The sequence below is a fragment of the Haemaphysalis longicornis genome, unplaced genomic scaffold (genome assembly GCF_048455015.1).
Source record: "Haemaphysalis longicornis isolate Haplotype H1 unplaced genomic scaffold, Haemaphysalis longicornis Haplotype H1 scaffold_1, whole genome shotgun sequence".
NCBI classification, from domain to species: domain Eukaryota; kingdom Metazoa; phylum Arthropoda; class Arachnida; order Ixodida; family Ixodidae; genus Haemaphysalis; species Haemaphysalis longicornis.
In genome coordinates this window covers 397,349,923-397,374,665 of record NW_027526203.1, presented here as the reverse complement: position 1 = coordinate 397,374,665, position 24,743 = coordinate 397,349,923, and the positions used below count along the sequence as shown (strand labels likewise).

The 24,743-nt window shown below is 47.3% G+C and overlaps 1 protein-coding gene across 3 annotated transcripts in view; it reads right to left on the bottom strand.

Moving 5' to 3' along the window:
• LOC144155346 (serine/threonine-protein phosphatase 4 regulatory subunit 1-like) overlaps positions 1–24,743 on the bottom strand; it is a 92,025-nt gene that overhangs the window by 29,100 nt on the left and 38,182 nt on the right. For all 3 annotated transcript variants that reach the window (XM_077686716.1, XM_077686715.1, XM_077686717.1), the window contains 11 exons: positions 24,024–24,166; positions 20,846–20,906; positions 20,417–20,502; positions 13,379–13,483; positions 11,311–11,376; positions 10,829–10,984; positions 9,522–9,794; positions 6,162–6,473; positions 5,567–5,767; positions 1,624–1,823; positions 895–1,037 (listed from right to left, as the gene is read on the bottom strand). In XM_077686716.1, coding sequence (XP_077542842.1) covers positions 895–1,037; positions 1,624–1,823; positions 5,567–5,767; positions 6,162–6,473; positions 9,522–9,794; positions 10,829–10,984; positions 11,311–11,376; positions 13,379–13,483; positions 20,417–20,502; positions 20,846–20,906; positions 24,024–24,166 — 1,746 coding nt within the window. The remainder of the gene's footprint in view (positions 1–894; positions 1,038–1,623; positions 1,824–5,566; positions 5,768–6,161; positions 6,474–9,521; positions 9,795–10,828; positions 10,985–11,310; positions 11,377–13,378; positions 13,484–20,416; positions 20,503–20,845; positions 20,907–24,023; positions 24,167–24,743) is intronic.

Sequence of the window (24,743 nt, the reverse complement as noted above, 5' to 3'; positions counted from 1 at the left end):
GTTGGGCGACAGAAATAATTAACCGTCTCAGTGACAATTCCCCGACTTTTCCAGATGTGCCCGGATTCCCTGACAATTCCAGGTTTTCCCGGTTTTCCAGAGTGGTAGACACCCTGAAGAATATATAGGAAGTGAAGCTGCCCACTGCGCCAAGCGCAGGCAAGTGAGCAGATAATGTCACAATGAAAACCAAGGTGGACTGCAAAGCTTCATAGCTGCATCGGCGAAGGAGAGGGTAGCGTTCTCTGATGGACGAAACGATAGCGGCCGCAATTCATTGCGTGGCTGCTTAGTGCAGTGCCGAAAGCTCCAACCACGCGGTTTGCCACTAGCTTAACCTATGGCGAGCGCTTGTGACATCTGGACGCGCTAGCAAGCCTCTGTTCACCGCCTACCTTTTGAACTGCCTAAAATCAAAAACGCAGTTCGCAAACCTGCACTACTGTCAGAGGACAAACCCAGGGATTGAAAATATTCTGATTCACCATTGGTAACAAAAACCAAATGCTGATGCAGTATAATTATGAGCGGCATGCCTTTCTCTTCGGTAGTAGTGACATACGATGAACAGATCTCGAAAGGGCATTTTCAGAGCTAACCCCACACAGCTTTGCTAGTTTTAAAAATACCTTGACCACTATAAAGAGGGGCTCCACAGTTACCATTCAAACTGAGCTTTTTTGAATAGGTGCAGTAACGAAAGAGTCAAGTCTCTGTATGAATGTCCCCAAGCTGAGAAGAAACTGATGTTTTCAAGTCAGGTTCAAGAGCTGTAACCATTAAGAAGAGCCAGGAAAGCACATTTCATTTTGGCTACTAGGAAAGCTGACAGTTCAGTTCCTTGCACGCAGAGTTTACGCACCATTTTCAGTCGCTGAAAATGCCTACACCCACCTGCCACTTCCCCAGCCTCGTTGAAGGCCACAGAGGCTTCTGTGATTGAAGAAGACAGTAAAAGGTTGCACTCCTGATCAGCAGAAGTCAGTGAAGCAAGAGAAGCTGTCCGTATCCTTAATGTGGAAGTGTCCCCAGTTAGCCTGGAAAGAAAAGTATGTTGTGAAAATTAACACTGGCAATATTTCCTTTGCACGACACATGAAACAAAGCTAGCAGGCCGTGAAGAGTAGCACGAGCAAGAATGTGTGTAGTTCTTCCTGCAATCTTTCCTCCCGCAACCCATGATGCTTATGGCACTGTTCCAGGTTAGTAGCACAAGAGAAATATTTTTCTTTGGTGCAAATGGCGAAAACACGAAAGAGGTCGTACAGCAGTCGCCGGTTGTAAGCACCAACACTGCCTCATTGCGAGACGCGTTGCACAATGTGCCCGAGTCGCAACTGGAAACATGCCATGAGATAGGAATGGCATTACCATGTCATCGCGTTACCACGTCACTAATCGTCAGAAATAAATAGGGTCTGCTGGCTTCTGGGCTGGCTGGATTGCTGATGCATTTTGGAATGCTTCTGTGTTCCCCCACAGTTGGCGTTTCGACTGAGGGGGTAGTTTATTTTTTTCTTAATTCATCACAATGACGACTGCAAAAGGCAATAAGTAAGCTGTAGGAATCAGACACCCGCACCAAATGAGCCCATGATACATTACATAATAAATACATATTACCTTTGCATAGAGATGCCACTGCTTTGCTGCGACGGAACGGGGTCCGACGAATTTGCTGCAGCAGTGCTGTGGTCATTATCTGGAGGCAGTAATTCTACATTTAGATCTGATGAAAAACAGCGGTTGTCTTGGTCCTGAGACTTGGCCCTCACGCGTACAGCTGTGGCACGATCGCCTAGAAACTCAATGTCCACTTCAACCTGGATAGAAAGAAATGCAAAAATACAAAAATAACATTTCTTGCAGACACACATCTTGTTCAGGCCACTTCACAAATAGATAGGAAAGTCTTTGGGGCATTCACGACAAGCAGAGAAAGGGAGCGCAGTCTTTAGCACTCTCAACAAGGGTCACTTCCTGGAGAGTGGGCGCTCGACACACACGGGCAGTGGGTGATTGCTGTGTACACTGAGAATGGAGCATACCGCGATGTGGGCCTGGAATGTGCGTGTGTATTCTATTTACAGATGTGATATCAGCAAGTGGGAGGATTGCTCCATGTTTCCAATTTGTTGCTCGTTCATGTCCTACTCCAGGGGCATAACATGAACCCTGGCCTACTCAGCACCACAATCATGGCCAAGGACCAGTGATGAAAAACACTGTAGCCACAAGCATTCTGCGGACTATGATTGACAAGGTGTGCCCGTAGTTGAAACAACAATGCTCCTGCAGCCAACAAGTTAATTCATCATAAATGTATGATGCCTGTGCCATCAAATTTGTTCATTGTGCATTCTTTGTTGCCAACATTTCAAATTGCTTTACAAAGCATGATACACGCTCTCAACCTCACATATTCAGAGTAAATAATTTACTATTTATAAACAGGATTCGGTTTTGGTTTCTGGGCGCCGATTTAAACAGCGACGTCAGTGTTGCGACGACACTCGGCCATGTGCGTCTACCATGTGGCGCTGCAACTTTACTACGGAGTCTGCTCTCGCACACACAAGGCAGCATTTCAACGGAGATATCTCAGGGGCATCGTGACGTCACTACAGGCAGGTTCCTGCTCGGCCAGCTCCTTCACTGCCACGGTGGATGCGAATGTCGGACGGATATCACTGTTGGCAGTCGGCAATCTATACCGAAGAGCAGAGCTGCCGTAGTACTGTCAATTCCACATCGGGGGCAGTTTCTGCTAAATCCTCTATGTACTGATATCATCAGCCACCCAAAAAGCGGCAGTGGACGTGATGCAGGCCCTGTGAGTGCTAAATGCTGCCACTGCTAAAGAACGACACGCGAGGCAGTGGATGGGGAGACGCACACTGGGAGCAGCCGGCCGGTCTGTCTACAGGTGTTAGGCTTGACACTGCAGCGGATATTCAATTGCCGCTCTCGTAAGCGGTGCAGATGACGATTTTTAATGCAATTGGCCACCAATTATTACCCCCTCTCTCGTATGCGCCCCTTTGTTTGGGCCTTGAGTCCCAAACCTGCCTGCACAACTTCACAGCCACGGCAACCGCCTGTTCAGCGGGTGTGCGGTTCCACCAGAGTGCCTGGAACTGCTAAAGAACTTGAGTTGAGGCCAGCTGCCCTATGAGCCAATGAAATCCTGCCGCCTTCGCCGCCACGGATTGGTTCATTTGTAGATCCAGAGCCATAGCTCTGGCCTCCGATCGGAGCGGCAGATAAAATATGTATGCAAGAATTTTTGTATATAAGGAAGACCCGCATCCCCCCTTAAGGGGGGACGTGGCTTTCAAAATCAACTTTTTTATTTCTTTGTGGATTTTGATGAAAATTGGCACAGCAACTGGAAATGCTTCTGTGATAACACTATAAAAATTTCAAAGTAATATTTTGAAAACTTTTTATGTATGAAATTTTCTTTTTGTTCCGCTTGTACCGAGCTTGAGCGGCTTATAAAACATGATAGAAAACTTGTTCGAAGTGCTTTGCATTCCCAAATGAATGGACGAGGTCGTGACAGTTTTAGAATTTTTTTTTACAACACAATGTTTTTTAGTTTTCATTTTTTTAGAGGTTAATGTGCAACAGGCATGTCAACTGTGAATGATTATTTGAATAAAAAAATCACAAAAAAACAAATCTGGAAAACCAAAAGTGTCACGACCCGACCAGTTCATCAAGGAATGTAATGCAAGAAACGGAATCAAAATAGACCCAGCGGTCATGAAGAAATCCCTGGTACAAGCGACACAGGTGGCAAAAAAAACTGTTTTGAGAAAACGGCTTCCGAAGTTGCAACATGGGTTTCACATATCAGAAGTCGTCACGGTTGTAGCCTTTCATGTCCTTTTGAACATGGGGCTTCTGGAAGGCCTTGCCTTGAAATTGGAGTGCCTTTTACAGCCTTTCTCTTTCCAGAAAACATCATTTTCAGCTCCTCCGTGAAGAGTACATACCCCCCTTTGCAAACCAAACGGAGGGGAGATGGGTTTCAATGGGCTTTCAATGCAAAGTAGGTTAGTTGGTTGGCTGTATCGCACTGGACAACCTCCTTTTGCAGTGTTGTCACCATGGCAACAAGTTAAGCATTTTTTTTACTTAAATTTGAACATTTTTGGCTTTTTTTATGTTTTATCTTGCCTGGCACAGCAACTTAGTACTCATGTGCAGGTGTTCATTGCCAAAAGTTTGCATACCATAAAGATGAAAATGAGCTACTTTGAAGCTTGGTAGAGTATTCTGCATAACTCCCAACTTCAATGCAAGAGCATATTTTTTTACTACTTTTGACATTCAAGGCATCCAATATTTCTCGCAGCACAGCCAGTATGCCCTGAGCAATGGTATCAATAATTTCCCTAAAAAAATCACTGTTAAATGCTGCCACAGTAACGTACATTTTTAACGCAGAGAGCATATTTTTATTCCTATATTACTAACTCAAACCTGTTTGCATGAAAATTACATTACAAGTGCACGGGAAACGTTGCGCAAGAAAGGCGATATGGCTCGCGCGCATCGCAGCGCACGCTTACCGCGACATATCGAACTTTGATTATACCTGATATGGCTGGTCAGGTCGCTTTTAAGATTAAATCTAACGTCGCAGGCATTAATTACAACTACTGGCGTTCAATCGTAACCGGTTGCCCAGTCATGTGATGCTCCAATGCGCGTCGGCTATGCCGTGCGCGCCGCAGCGTTTGACGCGTCGACCGTTTCTTTCTCAAGGCTAGCGAGCCCACAGTCAAAACACAGCAATAACTAAGCGTGCAAACATCGCAAATCCGACTAAAAGTTCACTTCACGAACCGCTATCGCAAGCGCGCACACCGCGTCACCCTCCGGGGTCTGGCGACGGTAGAGTCACGCGCACCACGAAGCGTTCGATGACCTCCGCCTTTCGAGCCACACAACTTCCCGTAATCCGGCTCGTTATCTCTGGCATTCCCATCGCGATAACGTCCGTGTTGAATACCACAGATTGAACAGAAACTCGGCCGAGCGCAGCGGCGAAAATGAACTCAATCCGCTCGCTACGCAGCTCAGGCGGCCGCCATCTTGCGTTGCGCCCGCAACATCCAATCAGGAGGGTCGTTGATCTGTGCCCCGACCGGGGACCAATAGCGCTTCAGCATCTATTCCTAGCTTCGTTTGTGCGTCGTTTCTTTTCTGCCGTTTGTGCGTTTGTGAATGAACGAAGATAAAAGAGACGAGCAGAACCGGAAAGACGATCGCTCGGCCGATCTAACCATATCAAAATGGCCGCGCCCAGTGGCACCGTTGCGGAGATAGAGCGCTCCGAAAATTGCCGTTTTTTCGCCCTTTTGCGCTGATAGTTTGTCACCGCGCCTGACAAAAGTATTTTTTTATGCCACTTTGCGACGCTTTTCAGCGTAAAAACTTTGCAGACGCACAGAATAGGAAACATAGAAGCCGAATATGTGGGTTTCAAAAAAACGATGTTTTGGTCATTTTTCCGAAGTTGAAAGCCGCGTCCCCCCTTAAGCAGACCACCTACCTCTGGGATGGGCACCCGCCAGAACTGGAATGTATTGAAGTTACTTTCGGCACTGGAATCCACATGAAGAACAAGCCGCTGCCTGTCTCCTTCCACCGACAAGCACTCCTTGGTATCAGTATTCTCACCAGGGTTTTCAAGGCCACCTAAAATGTTTTTCAGTGGTTGTCCATTGTCTCCAACAGAATGGCCAGTTGTGTCCTGGAAAGTATTGGGGGGGAGGGGGAGAGGGGGGGGGGCATCCCATGACCTAACAGAACTAATAAATACTTTAAGAGCAACGGCATAAACAGGGCGTAAAATTACTGCTTCTGCAATGTAAAGGTCTGCACAAAAAAACCTCCAAGTAAGCCAGAAAGGCTTCCTATCTGCACCTAACCATGTAGCAGAAAGCCAAATGACAGCAAGGCCTATGCACCCGGTGCATTTTGAAGACCATATTCCCTGTAAACCCCACAAGCAGTTTTTTAGAGACAGCACATCAGCCACTGGGCAGATTTGGATCATGTTTTATTTTAATTCTTGATGTTCTTCTGTCATTTTAGCGCTACAGCATTTTTATACGTAAGAAGCTGTACGGTACAGGGCTGCTTACCGGCTCACCACACTCCCAAGCACGGTCTATGGGCCTGCTCGCCAGCTCTGTACAGTCCCAAGCAGGGTCTATGGGCTGGTCCACAGGCTCAGTGCAGACCCAGGCCGGATCTATGGGCTTGTCCACGGGCTCGATGCAGTCCCACGTGGGCTCCTCTGGCAGAGGAAGAGCCGCATCCTCTTGGCAGTGTTCCGCAGCGGCCAGGTCACTATCGTCTGGCCAAGGCTCCTCCTCCTCCTCCTCCTCCTCCTCGCACACACCCTGCTGCTCCCCTTGACTGAGCAGGTGCACGTCTTCGTCCACTGCAGGGGCCTGACCACAGGAGGGAAGGACACCCAATAAGTCTAGTAGGGCACAAACTAGAGATGAGCAATGCTTTGAAAAGCTAGTTTTAAACTAGACTTCAGGCAAACGAAGACCAGAGATAGGCAAGTTGTCCCTCTTGCACCTGTGCTGTTAGAAGTTTAATTTCGTTCTACATCAAACACGACTCCAGACAAATGGAGAAAAAAAAGAGAAACTAAAAACTAAGAGACTAATATAATTTGATACATTGCATAACTCAACCTGACTAGACTCCAGAGAAATTAGAAAGAAATGTTGATGTTAACAAAACAAGAGAAAAAAAAATACCCTAGCATATTAGAGGTTCTATTGACCAAGCAATGCATGCTTTAACCGCCATAAAAAATGCACTGGAACTGCACCGTGTTATCTAAATAACAGATAAATAACAAAGGCCAGTGTTTATTAACTTTTTTTCAAGCATAAACAGCCGGCTTGCTGGAAAGATAATAGGAGGGGGGGGGGGGGGGGGGGGTGGGGGGGGGGGGGGAATAGTGCTATAGGGCAAGCCACCTACCAAGTTTACTGTTTGCAGAAAGCTGCTAGCTTAAGGAGGGACACAGCTCTTAGACTCAGGTTTCGAGCACCCTTCCGCAGCTGGTCGATTCCACTCAAGAACGAACATGCGTGTGCACGACCATTTTTTGTTCATTCTTGTTTTTTTATTATATATGCGCACAATATGGAAAACCCCGAAGATCAAGTTTGTTTTCTCCTGAGGTGCGTAGTTCGGGAGAAAAAAATGTTTGAATGGGCCCGGAGCACAGCGGTGGTTCCGGCAACTGCAGATTTTTTTCAAGTTTGCGTCTCTGTGTACGTCAAGGAGTACAAGGGGCGTGTATAAAATGTTTTGGGCCATAAACTAGACCAGAATGCTAATCAGTGTAACGCAAAATCAGCGTCCAGCAGCGAACAAAAAATTAAAAAAAATCGTGAAATCGGCCACGACGATAGTTTGTTACTGTGTCTGACGCCCCCTATCTCCATTTCTTCTGTTTGAAAAACTTGTGAGTCAGCCATTTTGTTGGCCATACGTGTCTGAACGCATCAGCAAAAGATCGTGGTTGTAGAATATTTATAAGTACTAAAAAAATTGAATAACTTCGGCTCTTTTTCAGAAATTGCGCAATATAAAAAAAAACCATACTCGATTTTCTTCAAAATTGCGGAAACAAGACTCCTTTACTTGGACAACAAAACTCTGGAAAAACATGTTGCACCATTTTGTTCAGAACAACGTTATAAAGGGCCAAACATGGGGCTTACACGGCGGTAATTCACATTCACGGAATGTGAATTACGGAATGTGAATTCACGGAATGTGAATTACACGGCGGTAATTCACATTCCACTGCCACATGCCAGCACGGTCAATCTCTAATATTCCAAAACGAAAAAAAAAAAAACTATTCTGGAGATTTTTTTTTTTTTTTTTGCCCGCCTCTGTTTCCCTAATGTGTTCTTTAACGAGCTAATTTTCTGAAGTAGGTGAGCTGGTTGGCTGTATCGCACTGGACAACTTCCCTTTGCAGTGTTGTCCCGATGGCAACAAGTGAAACATTTTTTTATCTAAATTTGAAAATTTCTGGCTTCTTTTTATGTTTTATTACTTTGCCTGGTGCAGCAACTTAGTACTCATACGTGCAGGTGTTCATTGCCAAAAGTTTGCATACCACAAAGGTGCAAATAAGCTACTTTGAAGCATGGTATAACATTGTGCATAACTCCAACTTTGATTGAAGGGGTTTCTTTTCACTACTTTTGACATTCAAAGCATCCAATATTTCTCGCAGCACAGTCAGTATGCCCTAAGCGATACATTATATGCATTGGTATCAATAATTTCCCTTAAAAAATCACTGCTAAAATGCTCCGACAGTAAGGTAAATTTTTAACGGAGAGAACATATTTTTATTCCTATATTCCTAACTCAAACCTGTTTCCATAATTATTAGAAGTGCACGGGAAACGTTGCGCAAAAAAGGCAATATGGCTCGCGCGCATCGCAGCGCACGCTTACCGCGACATATCGTACTTTGATTATTCCTGATATGGCTTGTCAGGTCGCTTTTAAGCTTAAATCTAGCATCGCAGGCATTAATTACAACTACTGGCTATCAATAGTAACCGGTTGCACAGACATGTGATGCTCCAATGCGCGTTGGCTATGCCGTGCGCGCCGCAACGTTTGACAAGTCGACCGTTTCTTTCCCACAATCAAAACACAGCAATAACTAAGCGTGTAAACATCGCAAATCCGACTAAAAGTTCACTTCACGAACCGCTATCGCGCACATGGCGTCACCTTCCCGATCGATGTTAGCCGTTGCCGTGGTCTATGTTAGGCCTAGCGGCCGCTGCCCCGTCGGGGACATTTTTGTCGGCAGTGACTTCCTTGTACGTCCTCCACTGCTTCACTCTGAACTTGTTTTTACTTCTGTATTTCCGGTGGTCGGCAATGGCCTTTTTCGGGCTTGCCATGGCACGAAAACAGGGAAAAATAACTCCGGAAAACAGTGAAGCGAACTATGGCAACAAAACACAGGCGCTGTCAGCCAATGGCGGCCCCGTGTCAGTGGCGCGCGGTTTGAAACGGCGAGAAAAAAAAAACTGTTGCTTTTCTTTTTTTCTTTTTTTAGATTTTTCGTAAATATACGAGACTTCAGGAGCCGGGATCATGGAGAGTAAGGACAACTCTACACGAGCCAGCAGCCGCAATATGACGGACAGCTCTCTTCGCAGCCCCACAAGCACACGAACAGCACCAAGTTTTGCATAAATTTCATGATGCCGCGCGTCACTGCCGCTCACTCAGACGAGTTTTTAACCGAAGATGATAAAGCAATAAAAAACAAAATAGGCTAAATTAAAAAAAAAACGAGACTTTTCGACCCGCGTCTCCCCTTAAATAGTAAAAATTTCTACGCCTTATAAACTTGTGAACAGGGATGTGGGGAAAGTGACAGGTACCCAGGAGGCACGTGCAGCGAAAACAATGCAACAACATCCACCCACCTCTTCACTGTGCGCCTGAGGTGCATGGCACTGCGGGGCAGAGTGGACAACTGTTGCAGTGGTGGAGTCCTTGGGACCCCCTTGGACCAGTACGGGGAGCAACGGGGCAGAAGCTGCGGTGCCTGCCGCCTTTCGCTCTGGGCCCGCATCGAAGGAGTTTGCACGTGACCGCACGCTGATCACCCCAGCAGGGCTGCAGTAGAGCCCCGTACGCTCTGGGTCGGCAAACGTCGAGATGAAGGGCCCCAGGGTCTGGAAGGATGCTACCCGAACCTGCACGTGCCCGAGCCAAAGGGGGCAAAATTAGCCTGGAGCACACAAAAGAAAACCAAAACCCTTGCAGTGAAATGTGGGAGTGCTTTTCAATCAGAGCACACTCGCAGCCAGTGGCAAAGGACATTCTGAATGCAACTGTACACAACCACAATGTAGACCCTACAATCTTCGTTACACGAGCGTCGAATTCTCTAAAAAACGGGCGTCGTTTTGAAGCGACGGGGTAGCGCCATGCAAATGCATGTGCTGTGGTGTTGGGGCCGTCGCTTTGGGGTTGTGTGCAGGGGAAGTGACCGCAGAAAAGCGCTGTTGGAAGGGCGCGAAGCGACACCCACTGCCCCCCCGTCGTTTCACTTGTCGCTTCGCGCCCTTCCAACAGCGCTTTTCTGCGGTCACTTCCCCTGCACACAACCCCAAAGCGACGGCCCCAACACCAGAACACATGCATTTGCATGGCGCTACCCCGTCGCTTCAAAACGACGCCCCGTCGTTTTAGAGAATTCGGCCCCAGGTCTCAAATCAGTGACTCCTACACCTACATATTATGGTCAACTGCTGCTTGGTGATTGCTTTAAAGGAGCACTGACACGAAAATTTTATGTTACACTTTTATTGCTTTCCTCGATGCTTAATGGTCTGGCGAACCTGAAACACCACTTCAAATACTTCAGTTCGCGATAGTTAATTACATTGAACGGCTTGAAAATCGTTTGTTTCAAATTCCTGCGCTTTCCTTCCGAACGGCGCATATAACAGCCTCCCGGTTTGACGTCACCGCTTTGTGCGGACGTCACCGGCGCCCGCTTGAGAGGGTGTTCCGCCCGCTCGCCGCTCGTACATTAATAAAGTTGGTGCACCTCCAGTTTATTTTCATTTTATATAGCATTTAAAAAAATGCCAGTGCAGCTAATTTCACAATTTTAATACATTTATTATATTCTTCGTAATCTAGTGCGCACAAACCAAACTGCTCAATGACCCGTGCAAATGGCCACATTGAAACCTTAGAGCAGGCAAAACATGTCACCCACCCATCGTGCCTGGTCTTCCAAAAGGCCCACAAAGAGGGGAGCAAGGCTACTGCGCCGAGTAGCCAAAGAGCACACACAGGAAACTGGCATGAACACTTCGGCACACGCCTTGCGCACACCCCAGACACAGTCTTCACACAGCATCTGGAACACACCCTGCCCACCAGTGTGGACAAGGGGAAAACATTATGGCCAATTACAATCCGCAAAAAGAAGAGTCCAGTGTCCTTGTTACTGGACGTTACCACTGAATTCACGTTTCAAGCTTCTGCAAAGATTTTGCCAATACCGACAACCATTTTAACGAGTTAGATTGCATTTTACTTCATTTTCCAGACTTTACATTTAACAAGCACGCACCACGACATGGTTCCTACAAACTAGCAAATAAAGCAATGGTTCACACAAAATAATGCATCGATTTGCCCCCTCAAAACCCAAAACAGCAACATGGTACTACGTAACTGAAAAGTTCTACTCACGAGGTTATCCTCTAGGTGCACTTGTCCCACAATACTGAAGAAATCTCCAAAATGTGAAGCACACGCCTGAAGGCAGAAAAGAAAAGTACATTTCAGCAAAGCAAGCTTTTGAAGCGTTAAAATGAAGGCCTTCACTGCAAACTGAATCGCACAAGCACAATATAGGGCTATGCTAGAGAATGATCAGCATGCACATTGCAGAAACACTGACCAGTGATGACCAAATATGCATGAAATGCGAGTACTGAAGTTTTACATTGGAGACAAACAAGATTTTAAAATTGAAACACTGCTTGAAGTGGAAAATTTCAATTGATTTTTCCTCTCCACAAAACTGGCCTTGAAGCCAGATTAAGTTCAAGATTACGACGCAAACTTTCCAGGAATCGCCTGATGATGTTTTCCAATAGCAGTTCCAGAGCGGTCGTTGAGCTCCACTGCAGAGCACACTGCTACCTCGAGGAACAGGTGCTCTGAAGCTACCTTTGGAATGCGCCCGCTCCCACCGGAGCAAAATGACCAAGCACGATAGGAGCAGGAATTTCCCAGCATCCTGTACGTAGGACCATTGCAAAAGAGTCTGCTTCCCTGCAAGCATTTTCTCTTTTCCCAGCCTCAACGTAAATCACTTATGACTGTAGTCTTGACGGTATGGTGGCACCATCTAGCTATGCCATATCGACGGTGTTCTAAAATCGACCATTACAAATGCTTCCTCAACCTTTTCATAGCAGGGGGGAAAAAAAATGCCAAAGGCTAGTTTATACACCATGTCCACCCAGTCGTTTGAGCTTGGCGTGGACACTGCACGCATTCACCGAGTGGACACCATGGCGGTGGGGAAAAGGACATAACAGCGGAAGTAGACAGTTCATTAACAGCGCCGGCTTCCCCTTAGAACGCATACTTCCGAGCTTCGCAAAGCCACGCTGGCAGCTTCACTTTGAAGAAATGCTGCATTTGAAACTCATTGGACAGCACTGAGGACAGCTAACTTTTGGAACATGACCACAGAAAGGAAAGCACCGATGTATCAGATGATAGCTAGAGATTGTAGGCACCAGTAAGGGCTTGTGCAGTTGTGTTTTGCCCCAATCTGATGGTAGGAATTATGGTAGGTAGTTTTTTGAGCAGATAGATGTTCATTTCTAAATGAATGTAGATTTAGGTCAGCGAATGTTAACATATCGCCTACGAGCTTGAGCTAAAAAAATTAAATTTAGATGGGTTCAGAGGGAGGGGCAGACAAAAACAGTGAACAAGCTGCCTAGCAGGGAGTATTTCCCAGAAAATATGAAGAAGCTGTAGGGTGTTTTTGCCAACTAAGAAATACACATTTTTCAATGATTTGCATTAAACGTTAAAGGGAAAAAAAAGGAAAAAGAAACCTCTGCACCAACCCTACCAGAACGATGAAATTTCTGCAGCAATGGCAGAAAGCACTTAGGAACATGTGGCGTGTGGTCGAACCACTTAAGAATAGGCACAGACCTCCTACAAAAACATACGAAGCATAGCGGCTTTCCCAAAAAGTACAAACTGGAACTTGATCAAAGCGAATGACACTGAACTACGCAGTGATAGATTGCCGGGAGAGCAGGAGAGGCACCCTGCGGCTTGACTTGTTCGTGTGCAGCGCGTGCACACAACAAATACACAACTGACCTGTTAAGGAAGCCCTACACTACAAAATGTTCTTGCCCGCTCTCTTCCCCTACTTGAGGCATATGTCCTTCCTTTACACATTCCTTCATTGCTGTGGCTCATTCACCTTAAAGTACAAATGCAATTATGCACACGAAAAGGGGAGCTAAGTTCATTTGAGTGGCAGCCAGCTGCTAAGGTGCACACTTAGTGCCAGGCGGCATATGGTACCCAAAGGTGTGTCTGAATCTGGCCCCCAAATTTTAACCCAACAAGCCTTCCTGTCAGTGGTGCCTTGACACCACGCGAGGCACATTCCTTTATTTATAAATACACAGTTCAGGTGTTTTCACCAAGACATGCAATAAGGCAAAGACAAAATACCAGCCACCACCAAAAGTAGAGTTTCCAGCTTGGTACTTGCCTTGCGAATGTGGAAGGAAGAGTCTTGACATAGCCTGATGAAACGAGGAAGAAACAGAACAGCAGTGGTTTCTTGTCCCAAGAAAGGCGCCATTTTAGTCATCAGCTGAAAAGTTATCACACACATTTAAACTTTTGTGCTTTTGAATCCAACAAAAAGCAAACTATTCCAAATGACATATTACAGCGTTACAGGTAACGATAACTCAAAAAAAAAAAAAGGAGGAAATGCCATGAAACCTTTTTAAGTGTAGCACCTGTAGACACAAGCATGCCAACTGCTCATCAAAGCTGGCTGTGATATGGAACGAACGGCAACACATCACAACCACTTTGACGAACAAGTGCAGCAAGCAGTGGGGCAGGGAATATGATGCTGAACTTCGGCTGGTCTTCAGGATGAGCTGTGCTAAGCAAGGGTCATCAAAGGTGGCTGTGATATGATCAGAAAATGACAGACCACAGCCATTTTGATGCCCATGCAAAGCAGACTTCCAGAGATCCATGGATGGTGCAACCTGAAAACTATGCATCTTAAATATGGTTCGACAGAAGTCAAACAAGTTAGGCCAGTATATTATCGTCATCAACAGAAGTTATGTACAGAAGCCTTTCCCACAGTGCACATACTTCAAGGTTTTATCCGACACGAAATTTCAAAGACGAGATAACTATGTTAAAAGCTGTCTGTGTGTGGAGGCATCTCCCAGGAAGTTTAAACAGTACCCATTCAGCATAACAATCAGTTTTGATCAGTGCACGCACTAGAAAGCTCAGAATGGATACCCTTTCGACATGGGCAACAGCATGACGCGTTGAGCGCCTCGCCCCAAACTGACGTCAGGGCTCCCGAGACGTAGCCAACACAGTGGCTGCTGTTGCTGCCCTCTGCTCCACCTTGTGCACCACGTCACAGTTTTGGGACTGGCGTTTTGCTGCTTGGGCATGTGACTACAGCCAATCTGGACGCACGCGTGCCCAAACCGGCCATGGTTGCACAAGAACAGAGATGTCTTTGGCGGCCATCCCAGTGTACATTTGGTCTAAACCGAAACCCGAGACGAATAAACAAGGCTGTAAATTATTTACACTGTCACCAACCATCTCATGTGCCATTCCATGAATGCTGGGTTAATAGGCACCCACAGCAGCGATAGAAAATGCCACAACTCCGACGAGGTGCTGTGTACGAAGTTCAAATGGGCACCAAGTGCCCACCATGAAATCTGCGAGTGCATGCACTGTGGCTGAGGTGACCTGTGCATGCAAACGCTAGTAGGCTTCACAAAATAACTGCACACTGGTTACAGCACTGCCTCACCAAGATGATAATCTTGTTTCTACAGAAGCAAACATGGCAATGCACTTCACCTAGAAAGCAGGTTTTTTATGCCCTACCCTCTGCACTCCATTAGTCCTCTAACAGCTCAGCCGACTGTTGTCAGCAGAGCCTGAGAAGGGCCAAGTCAAGTTGCCGAGGTGCTTTTGGAGGCTATGCATAAACCACTGCCAGCATGTGGCATACAGTTAAACCTCGATATAACGAACTTCAATATAACGAAATTCTCAATATAACGAAGTTGCAAGGCACACACAACTTAATTCCCATTGGAAACCATGTATATTTTATCTCGATATAACGAAGCAAATGTTGCTGTAATTTCATTACAACGAAGTCTCTGACCTTGAAGAAAATTTACCCACAAGGACAATTTCCCCGTGACGACATCTGCGGGGAAAGTGTTGGCAGCGCGAGCGACTTGGCCGCAAGTAACCACGCGGCCGGGCCTCCCGGGGCGCGCGGCAAGCAAGGGAGAAGCAGCGAAATCCTCCCGCTGTTGCGAATGGGCATCCCACCGCAGTCACCAAGGTTGCGAATCGCATCCCAGCTTGTCACCGATGTTGGTTATCAGCCATCCTGACGCTGTCTCCGCTGTTAGGACTGGGCCCGCTCACCGCAGCCACCACTCTTGCAACTGGCCATCCGAGCGCAGCCACCGGTGTAGCGAAGTTGCCTTGATCCGTCCGCTATCTCGAGTCGACGAAAAGTTGAAGCAACATTTATATCCAGTATGTACAAGGGTAAGCAAACGTTATATGGCTCGCACAAAGGCGACAGCACCTCTCCACTCAGTGTTTGAGCCCCGAGAAGTTTGAATCGCTCCAATCAGGACTCTCGATGGCTGAAGTTTCAAATCCAGCGAATCGTAGCGAAGCGACGCCTACACCATCTCCGCGAGTCGGTCGTTCACCCGGTGCAGGATTCGGCCGAGCCGCCGCGACGCTGCATACCTCCTCCCCCCATGCTCCTTTGCTGCGACCCAAAGCACCCAAAGTGGCCTCCCTCTTTCTCGTGCCTTCGCATCGCCTGGTGCGTTCTCTCGTCGCTTTTGTTTCCCGCGTGCGACGACGCCATGAGGGGCTGTAAGCGGAAAGCTATTTCACTTGAGCAAAAAGCAGCGATCCTGGAAGCCATTTTGAAAGGGGAAAAGAAGAGAGACGTTCGCAGCTCGATTCGCGATATCACAAAGTACGCTGTCAACAATTTTAAAAGCTAAGGACGTGATTCTCAGCTCTGCAAAATGTGGCCTGTCAACATCGGCCGACGCGCCTGAAGCCGCTACTTGGCTGGAGAAGGAAATGCCGAAAATTTTGACGCGATACCAGCCATCGGAAGTCTACAGTGCGGACGAAACAGGATTTTTTTATCAGATGCTGCCGAATAGGACACTAGCACTGAAAGGGGATCGGTGCCACGGCGGTAAGCAGAGTAAGCTGCATATCACGGCTCTTCTGTGCGTCAACATGGATGCCAGCGACAAGCAGGTGCGGGTGAAAGAAGGTCACGGACTACTTCCAGAGGAAATGAAGGAGTGATTGCTTTGGTAGGTACCGAATTTCGATGCAACGAAATTTCAATATAACGAAGCATAGTGCCGATTTTTACGACTTCGTTATATCGAGGTTTAACTGTATATGTACCCTCACACCTGCAGCTGAAAACCCGAAATGTGCGACTGATTGGCCATTGGAATTTCTGTGCCAGCAGGAACAGGGTAACAACGACCGAATAGAATCGGTTCTTCCGGCGCTATACTAGGCAGAGCAGTGCAAACCACTTCCCCTTCCCTGTGGGAAAGAGGACCCTGCGCAACAGCCCTGCCAAAGTTCAGCACCCAGCAGGTCAGACTTATGAGACACTGGCAGCACTGTTGCACACGGTGCCAGCAGCCCCAAGCCAATCTGATTGCAGGCCAGAGAAGTTGGAAGTCTCGCTGGGAATAGATTCATGCACAGCTCATCAAAGGTGGCTGTGATATGACTGGCATGAGCAACATTTCACAGCCCCCTTGACGACTGAACAAGAAATAGGGCAGACTTTCCTTGCCACCTCTGTGGCGAATCCGATGAGGGTGCCGCTGACACTGCATGTGCTATTTCCAACAAAGACAAGGTAGTGAGATGGCAATGCTATCAAACTCATCTCACTACCCATGTCTTTCAGGGAATCAACACTGCAATCCACATCGCAGCTCCAACCCCTCCAGGCAGGAAGAGGTCATGCAGGATGCCAAAAGCCCTCGCAGAGCCCATCAACAAAACAGAGGCATCAATCTGCGACGCCGAAGTATGCCAACTTTAATAAGGCAGCCCGAGGCATCTATCACGAGACCTTGAGTGCACCCCCCCCCCCCTTCCCAATGTGGAAACTTTGGGGCAAATTGCACTGTAACACTTCACAGCAACCTGTGCAAAATGTACAAGTGCGGAACAAAATGCTACGCACTAAAGCAAAAGTCGATTTGCAAAATGTGGAATGAAGGAAGGCTATAGATTGCTTGGCTACCTTACTTTTACCACGTAATACCACTCCCACGCTACCATTATCCTGCTGCGAAAGCTTCGATCCTGAAACCAAATGGCACTTCATGCAAATGCTCACTTGCACCGACACTAATGTCCCATGGGAAAGGACTAATTCTACGAACACAGTACACGTGAATAACGGCAAGTGATTTGGGACAGAATTTCAGAATTTCCCAGCCATTCACACAAATAAAAAAAAACTTGTGACAGCCATGAATGAACACCACGTCCTAATTAATGAAAGGGACCCTGCAACACACTTTGAGCAGTGCAAATAAACCTGGGCAATGTTTAGATTACACTGTCAGCAATGCCAGTGCGAAATATTGCACGTGAAGCGGTAAGCTCGCAAACCGCTGTGAAGACGCCGAGAAACCAACCCTGCTTCTCTTCAATTTCCCGCTTTATGGACCTCTGTATTACGTCATTACAGAAGCGGCTGTGCTATTAGCTGTTGCTGGTCAACTTCACGATTTATTTCTTGCATTTCCGGTGACAATCCGCGGTCGTCGGTGCTGTGCACCAACCTCTTCTATGCCCAAACCTACATGAACAGTTTGGGGATTTCTGTTGTCTTGAGTGCGTGCGGAGTTTGAGGGACTAATACCCCTGTCACACGGGCACTTTCAATCGCGATTGAAGTGGATCGCGATCGAGTTTTCGAGCGCGCTCGACGTACTGCCGCTGCTACACGGCCCGTTTCAATCGCGATCGAGAAGTTGCACGGGTTGCACTCGTTTACGCTAGATGGCGCTAACAATGTACTTGCGGCCGGCGTCTGGTAACTTCGCACGGTCGTAGCTATACGTAAATATGTAAATATTACCTCAAGCCTATTTGGGTCAAGTTATTTGACACAATTTGCGGCGTTAGTTGAAGTTGTCACATTCTGTGCCATTACTCAGCGGGGACGAGAGTATCGCTGCTTTCGTTCGATCGCGCTTGGAAGCCTCGATCGCGCTTGAGAAACCAGGATTGAGTTCGAGCGGGATTGAGCCCGATCGCGATTGAAACTGCCGTGTAGCAGAGGCCCGATCCGGATTGAGCTCGATCCGGATCGACTCAATCGCGATTGAAAGTGCCCGTGTGACAGGGGTATAACTCAATACCCCCCTTTCAACCATACCACTCATTAACGTTAACTGTTTTATAAACACCCTACCAGCCTGACCGCGCGTTTGCAAGCAAGGCACCCACTCCTTTGTTCCACCAGACCAGAAATAGACCCCCTCATGTTGCGGAGGGAAAAAAATGAAGGGAGCTCATGCTAACGCTTAAGACTTGAAGGTAGCAAAGCTGTTCGCAACAGTAGCGTTTTTCCTTTTTTGCCTCACGACGTTGTTTAAGCCTAACGCTTAAGACTTGAAGGTAGCGGAGCTGTTCGCAACAGTAGCGTTTTTCCTTTTTCGCCTCACGACGTTGTTTAAGCCTCGCGCCGCTGTACGCGGGACCACAGCTGGATGTTCGTAGCACACGGTTCTGCGCCGCACGTCGCCTTCCTTCGTGGCGCACGCTTATCGCTGCAGAGGCAGCCTCAACGCTTTCCTCTGCCATGTCCTGTGCACATCTCCTTTCCCTCCTTGCCTATCTCTCCCCGTTATCGGGTCGCTGCTCCATGCCGAAGCTTGTGGAAGGGGGCGTGGTTTGACTTCTAGTGCTCAAGGGCAAAACTGGTCACCCCACGAAGACACGTCCAAAGTAGTGCAGTGTAGCTTGAGCTACACAAGGGAAAACTCCCTGACATGTGATATATTAAAGGAGTACTGACACGAAATTTCAAAGCTGAGATAACTATGTAAAACGCTTCCTTTTTATCAGGAGATATCTCCCAGCAAGTTTCAACAGCAACCGTTCAGCGAAACATATTTAAAATCCATTTTAATCTTCGCCCGCACGAGAAAGGCCAGAGCGGGTCGACGTGACATCTGCTACGTGCCCCAAACTGTCGACGTCGGGGCTCCCGTGACGAAGCCGACGCGCTGGCTGTGGTTGGCGCGCGATGCTCGGGCGTGTGTACACGTCATGGTTTTGGGACTGACGTCATGCTGCCAGGGCCTATGGGGACGGCGGAGACCTCGGCCGGTCTGGGCGCGCGCGTGCGCTCGCTCGCGCGCGCTTCCAGAGAGGCAGCGATACGGCAAGAATGGTGACGCCATGTGATACATGCTGTCATGGCGGCCGCTCGGCGTTTTTTTGTCGAAACCGAAACTGGCACGAATAAACGACGCCGTAAATGAATGTTTACGCTGCGCTCGACCGCCTAATCTGTCATTGTATGATTAGTGGGCTGGTAGGCACGCATAGCAGCGAAAAAAACGTAACAAAAATTTTGTGTCAGTACTCCTTTAAAAGCAGCCGAAGAGAATGCCACGACCGCTACATGTGCCAAACGCGCTACGCCATATAGCGTGATTATCTTCAAGATAGCCTGGCTGGCGCTTGTGCAGACACTAGCGCTGTGGAGCAACGCACACCACTTCTCAAGAGCGCTGGACTTTTTTCTTGCTTTTTACCACTCAAGTGATAAGAATTTTGTGTAAGAGCACAAAAAAGTATGCTTGGATGCATATTTTAGAGAGACAGACTTACTCTCGAGCAGCTTCACAGAGTGGCACAGCTGTCGGGGCTACTAGGCTGATGGGCCCACAAAAATCCAAAACTTGGTGTACAACATTTACGTATATATTTAATGATACCTTAGGAAGATAGAACCAACTTGTGAATCTGAGAATTCCTAAAATAGTTCTAAGGCTCAGCAAAATCGCCTTATATATTGTGTATACACTTCCTTAGTGCATTTTTTTGTTTATTTGACCAATAAAGTAAAAATTTTCACCTTTCACAACTGCTGTGTTTGAAAGAGCAATCTGTAAGCTAAAATTTCATGCATACCAATGCTAAATGTATCAAGTAGCTCAAGAGAAAAAAAAATATTGTGGAAGCGCTCAAAATCAGCCATTTTCCCGCGGTAGTGAAAGAGTTAAGGAAACACCAAAAAAACACTAACCATTGAAGCGATACGCTTATAATGTTAGGTCTCCTTCTGGCAGGAACACCACAAACAATGGGACTGCATATTTTCTGCCGTATGTGCTTACTTTGTGCTGATGCAAAATCTCTGAACAGCCAGCAGACTGCAAGAAGCATCAAAGTAGAAGAAAGGTCTGCTTACTGTGACTGCCTCCATTCGGTAATCATCCATATTCTCGTTCTCGGTGAGATGCACCACCAGACTGCATATCTGCTCCTCAAGCTGTTCTGGGAAATGGAGCAAGTGAACAGACTCATCAGGGGAGGTATTCACGGATTCATAATGCTGCAATGCAGATTGTTAACTTTGGAAACCATTGAAACTGATAAAGCTTTCTATGGTGCTAAAATTCAAAACAATGCCAGTTCCTACTGTTATCAAGAAGCCACAATACCAAAGCTGGAACATACAAAGGTGCCACCTGTATCCTACCAGGTACCAATGTACAAGCCGGAAAATTTGGAGGGGCAGTACAGTTTGCGCTTCCCCGGTAGCAACCACTCAGCAGCACTCCAGCCCCAATTAAGTTTTGCGATAAGTTCTCGAAGACGAGTAGAGAGCACAACTTACTTCGATCAATCAATGCTCGTTCCAGGATGAACAGCAAAGACACATGTGTCCTCTTCCTCACCTGCAACAGAAGAAGTTAGAAAGTTTCCTTCCAACCCGATGTACAGGTGTTGATTGAGATCAGGTGCTGCAATTACCTTTTTTGGTAACTTAACAATGATATCACAGGGGTGAGACAGCCCGACAGATTTGGGAGCAGTTTTCGGAGCAGCAAAATTTCGATTTTGGAGCAGAAGAATCTTGATTTGGAGCAGTTAAGGACATTTAATACATCGTCTTGTGAGCTTAAAAAATCATTATTTCAGCAATTTGCAGGGTCAAGTGCACATTTCAATCAGTTTTGAATACACAGAACACTTAAACAGCCTTACCTAAAACAGTTTTTAAAGGGACCCTGCAACACTCTTTGAGCAGTGCAAGTAAACCTGCGCGACGTTTAGATTACACTGCCAGGAATACCTGAGCCAAATATTACACGTGCAGGTGAAGCGGTGAGCGCGCAAATTGATGTGAAAGACGCGGAAAAACCAACCGCTCTCTCTTCAGTTGTCCTCATTATGCATGGCCTAAGGGACGTCACATAGGCCATGGCTGCCCGATCGGCTGTCACTGATCAACTTCGCAGTTAGATTCTCCCATTTCCGTCGTCGTCATTGCTGTGTACGAACCTCTTCTATGCCTGAACCTGTAGGCACAGTTTTGCCGTTTCTTTTGTGTTTTGAATGCGCGCGGAGTTTGAGTGATGAGCTCAATACTTCCTTTTCAACGGGACCACTCGACTACAAACGTTTATTGCTTCAAAAACGCCCTACCAGCCCGAGCGCGCACTTGCGAGCAGGCACCGATGCCTGCTTTTTTGTGGCACCAGACCGGAAACAGACCCCTCCGCGTTGCGGAGAAAAGGAGAAAACTTTCCGGCATGTGATATATCGAAGGCCACCGAAGAGAACGCCGCCAGCCGCCCCCTCTCCGGGAGAGAGCGCGCAGCTTTCGTCGCGTTCCGCGGTCGAGTTGAGAGGGAACGATTATGCGCGATTTCTCATCGCGCGTAGTTTGGTTAATTGTGAACGGATTTTCATAATTCTTGCGGGAGGAGATTTCTGGGACAATAGGCTTTATCCCAAAACACATTACTAGTAGTCGATGGCAAGTGTTGCAGGGTCCCTTTAAGAGTATCACAAAGTACTAACTGCACTACCTTTGTCCTAACTGATGATATTGTGTTGCGCCTGCACGCAACACTGACAACAAAACTGCCGTTAACATTAGAGCTAGAGTTTTAGCAGTCCGTCTGTTCTGTTGGTTACTTTGTTACCGAGTTTACCGGAACGGTCTGCGCCTGCGCGCGCGGAAGGGCGAGGAGGCGCGGGCAACTAATCCCCCTACGGCTACGAATGACGAAGTACCCAGACGAGTCCTGGTGAGCACGGTAACTACGTACACGATGGAACAGACGGACTACTAAAACTCTTATCAAATTTAAGGGCTCCGCAATTGTGGCGTTTTTTTTTTCTGTTTTAATGCTAAAATTACTATTTTTGTAATTCCAGGCTGTGTTGTACGAACGACTGTAGTCACGGCAACAGTTGAGCAGCTTCGAGCTAACGGTCGCATAGCCCAACCAGCCTACCCGTTTCAGTCCCCGGGGCGGAGGTTCATCCTATGGTCATTTGAGTAGCGTTAATGTTTAGCCACGTAGATTTTAGTATTAAATTTCACTTTGCATACATCAACTGTTATAGTCGCGTTCTATGGCAACCGTGTAGTCCTGCAGCTATTGGGCGCTGCCTGAACAGGTCGCGGCGCCGCAGCACAGCCCGCAACTTTCGTGTCGACCGTTCCATCCCCGAGGCTCGCGATCGCGCTTCGAAGCACGGCAACACCTCAACATTTTACAACAGCACAACAAGCCAAAAAATTAGCTTCACGAACCCGATTATAGACGCGCGCACCGCGTTTCGCACTCAAGGACAAACCACGCCGAAGTCGTAGGCCCCACATTTCAATGAAGTTTTTTTCGAGCCGCCCAACTTCCCGTAATCTGGCACCAATCTCAAACCATATCCTTGCGTTAACGTTACTGTTCAGAGCCACAACAGATAGAATGAATAGACTGGAACTCAGCTGATAGCATAAAAAAAAAAACCAGGGAAAATATCGGCGATACGCACTGAGTGCGTTGGTAGCAGCCAGATCAGGCGGCGGCCATGTTTGTTGCCACAGTGATGCCTAATCGAGAAGGCCGTTTTTGCGAACCCGGCCGGAAAGCGAATAGAGTTTTAGAAGCTATCGCTTGCTTCGTTTCAGTCTTTCTATTTGCGCCATTTCTGTGTTGGCGATTGACCGACGATAAAAGCTGTGACCGGGAGGCGGGAGGCTTTTGTCCCCGCCGAAACTGACATGAGCATCAAAATCCGTGCCGTTGAGGCTCTTCTGGAGCAGTTTGGCGCAACTTTCGCCATTTTCAAGCTTTTGGAGCAGCTTGGCGCAGGAAAATAGAATTGTATCAGAAAGGCGCAATATGCGCAGCTGTCTCACCCCTGATATCAGTGACAACTACAGTGCACTTGCGGAAATTTAGCGTCAAATAAGAACTGCACCACTCACGGCGATAAATATTTCCAAAAGATGCAATGAATCAATTATTTCGGCAAAAAATTAGACAATTTCAACAAGGCTGGAAGTTCACAATCTGAAATATCCTAGTTTAGAGCATGGTGGTTGTGTGGAGCAAGTTGTTGTCAGTGAACACTGGATTACAACTCTTTGTTCCGCTAATGAAGGGAGCTCAAACTGCCCATGACTATTGTCTGTGCGTGCTGTGCAAGCTTTCACCTCGAAACCAAATGACACGCCATGCAAACTTTTCCCCGGTGGGACCTAGACACAGGACTGTGCCGTGAATTATTTTCCCCATCCAGCACACCTACTTGGCATCAAGCAAAAATAGTGGCCCATTACAACACAAAACTCTCACTGCATAATTTGCCTTGAGAGCACTTTCTAGCCATTGAGAGCACATTTTTTTTAAATACACACACTTAGCTACATGCATTTCTTGAGTTCAGTAAAAATGTGTGCCTTTCTAAAACTGGGATCAGTGGAAGAGTCACGTCAGGAAGCCAACAACCGCTAGCACATCGCAGACGTTGAACGAAAGCAGCTGCGCCATAGTCACCTGGTTGGTGACGTCTGTGAGGTACTGCACTAAGATGGGAACCACGTGCTCTCGAACAACGTTTTCCAGTGGGCCAGCTTCACTCGCACAGAAAACGGCAATGTTTGGGAGCTGCTCTACTAGCTCCGTCCGCACGCTCGGCTCTGAAATGGGAGGCAATCTTGCATTCATCCCGACAAACCAGGCACGAGGCTAATCAAAGCCCAAGCTTGGGCACAACCAAACCACAGGCCAAATCCACAAAGCTTGTTATGCCCACGTAATGGGGAGAGCCATTGGCACCACAGACATCAGCTAACGGAGTACTCCATGCACGTCTGGACATCCCTATGACAACATTTAGCTTGTCTGCCCCCGGTGAAGGCTAAACACAGCACAATGCTGCAAATTATTTTCCCCATCTAGCCTGATTGGTAAGAAAGTGTGTACAAAGTGGCAACAAATTGTTTGCTAGCATTACTAAAAGTTATGAAAATACCTTTGCCGACGGGAAAACTCACCCTCAACCCAACAACAACCTTGCCCTGCATACTAGCATCATGCAGCCACTCTAGCTGTGTCATCAGCGGATATGTCCCCATCGAAGCATTCAGTTTCATACCAATCTGTTCTACCAGTGTGAAGGCGAGCCACGCTTTAATGGGCGTAGCAACGGACCACTGCGAAGTGTTCAAAGTTTACATGGTGTGGCTCACAAACAAGCTCACAAGTTGCCAGTGG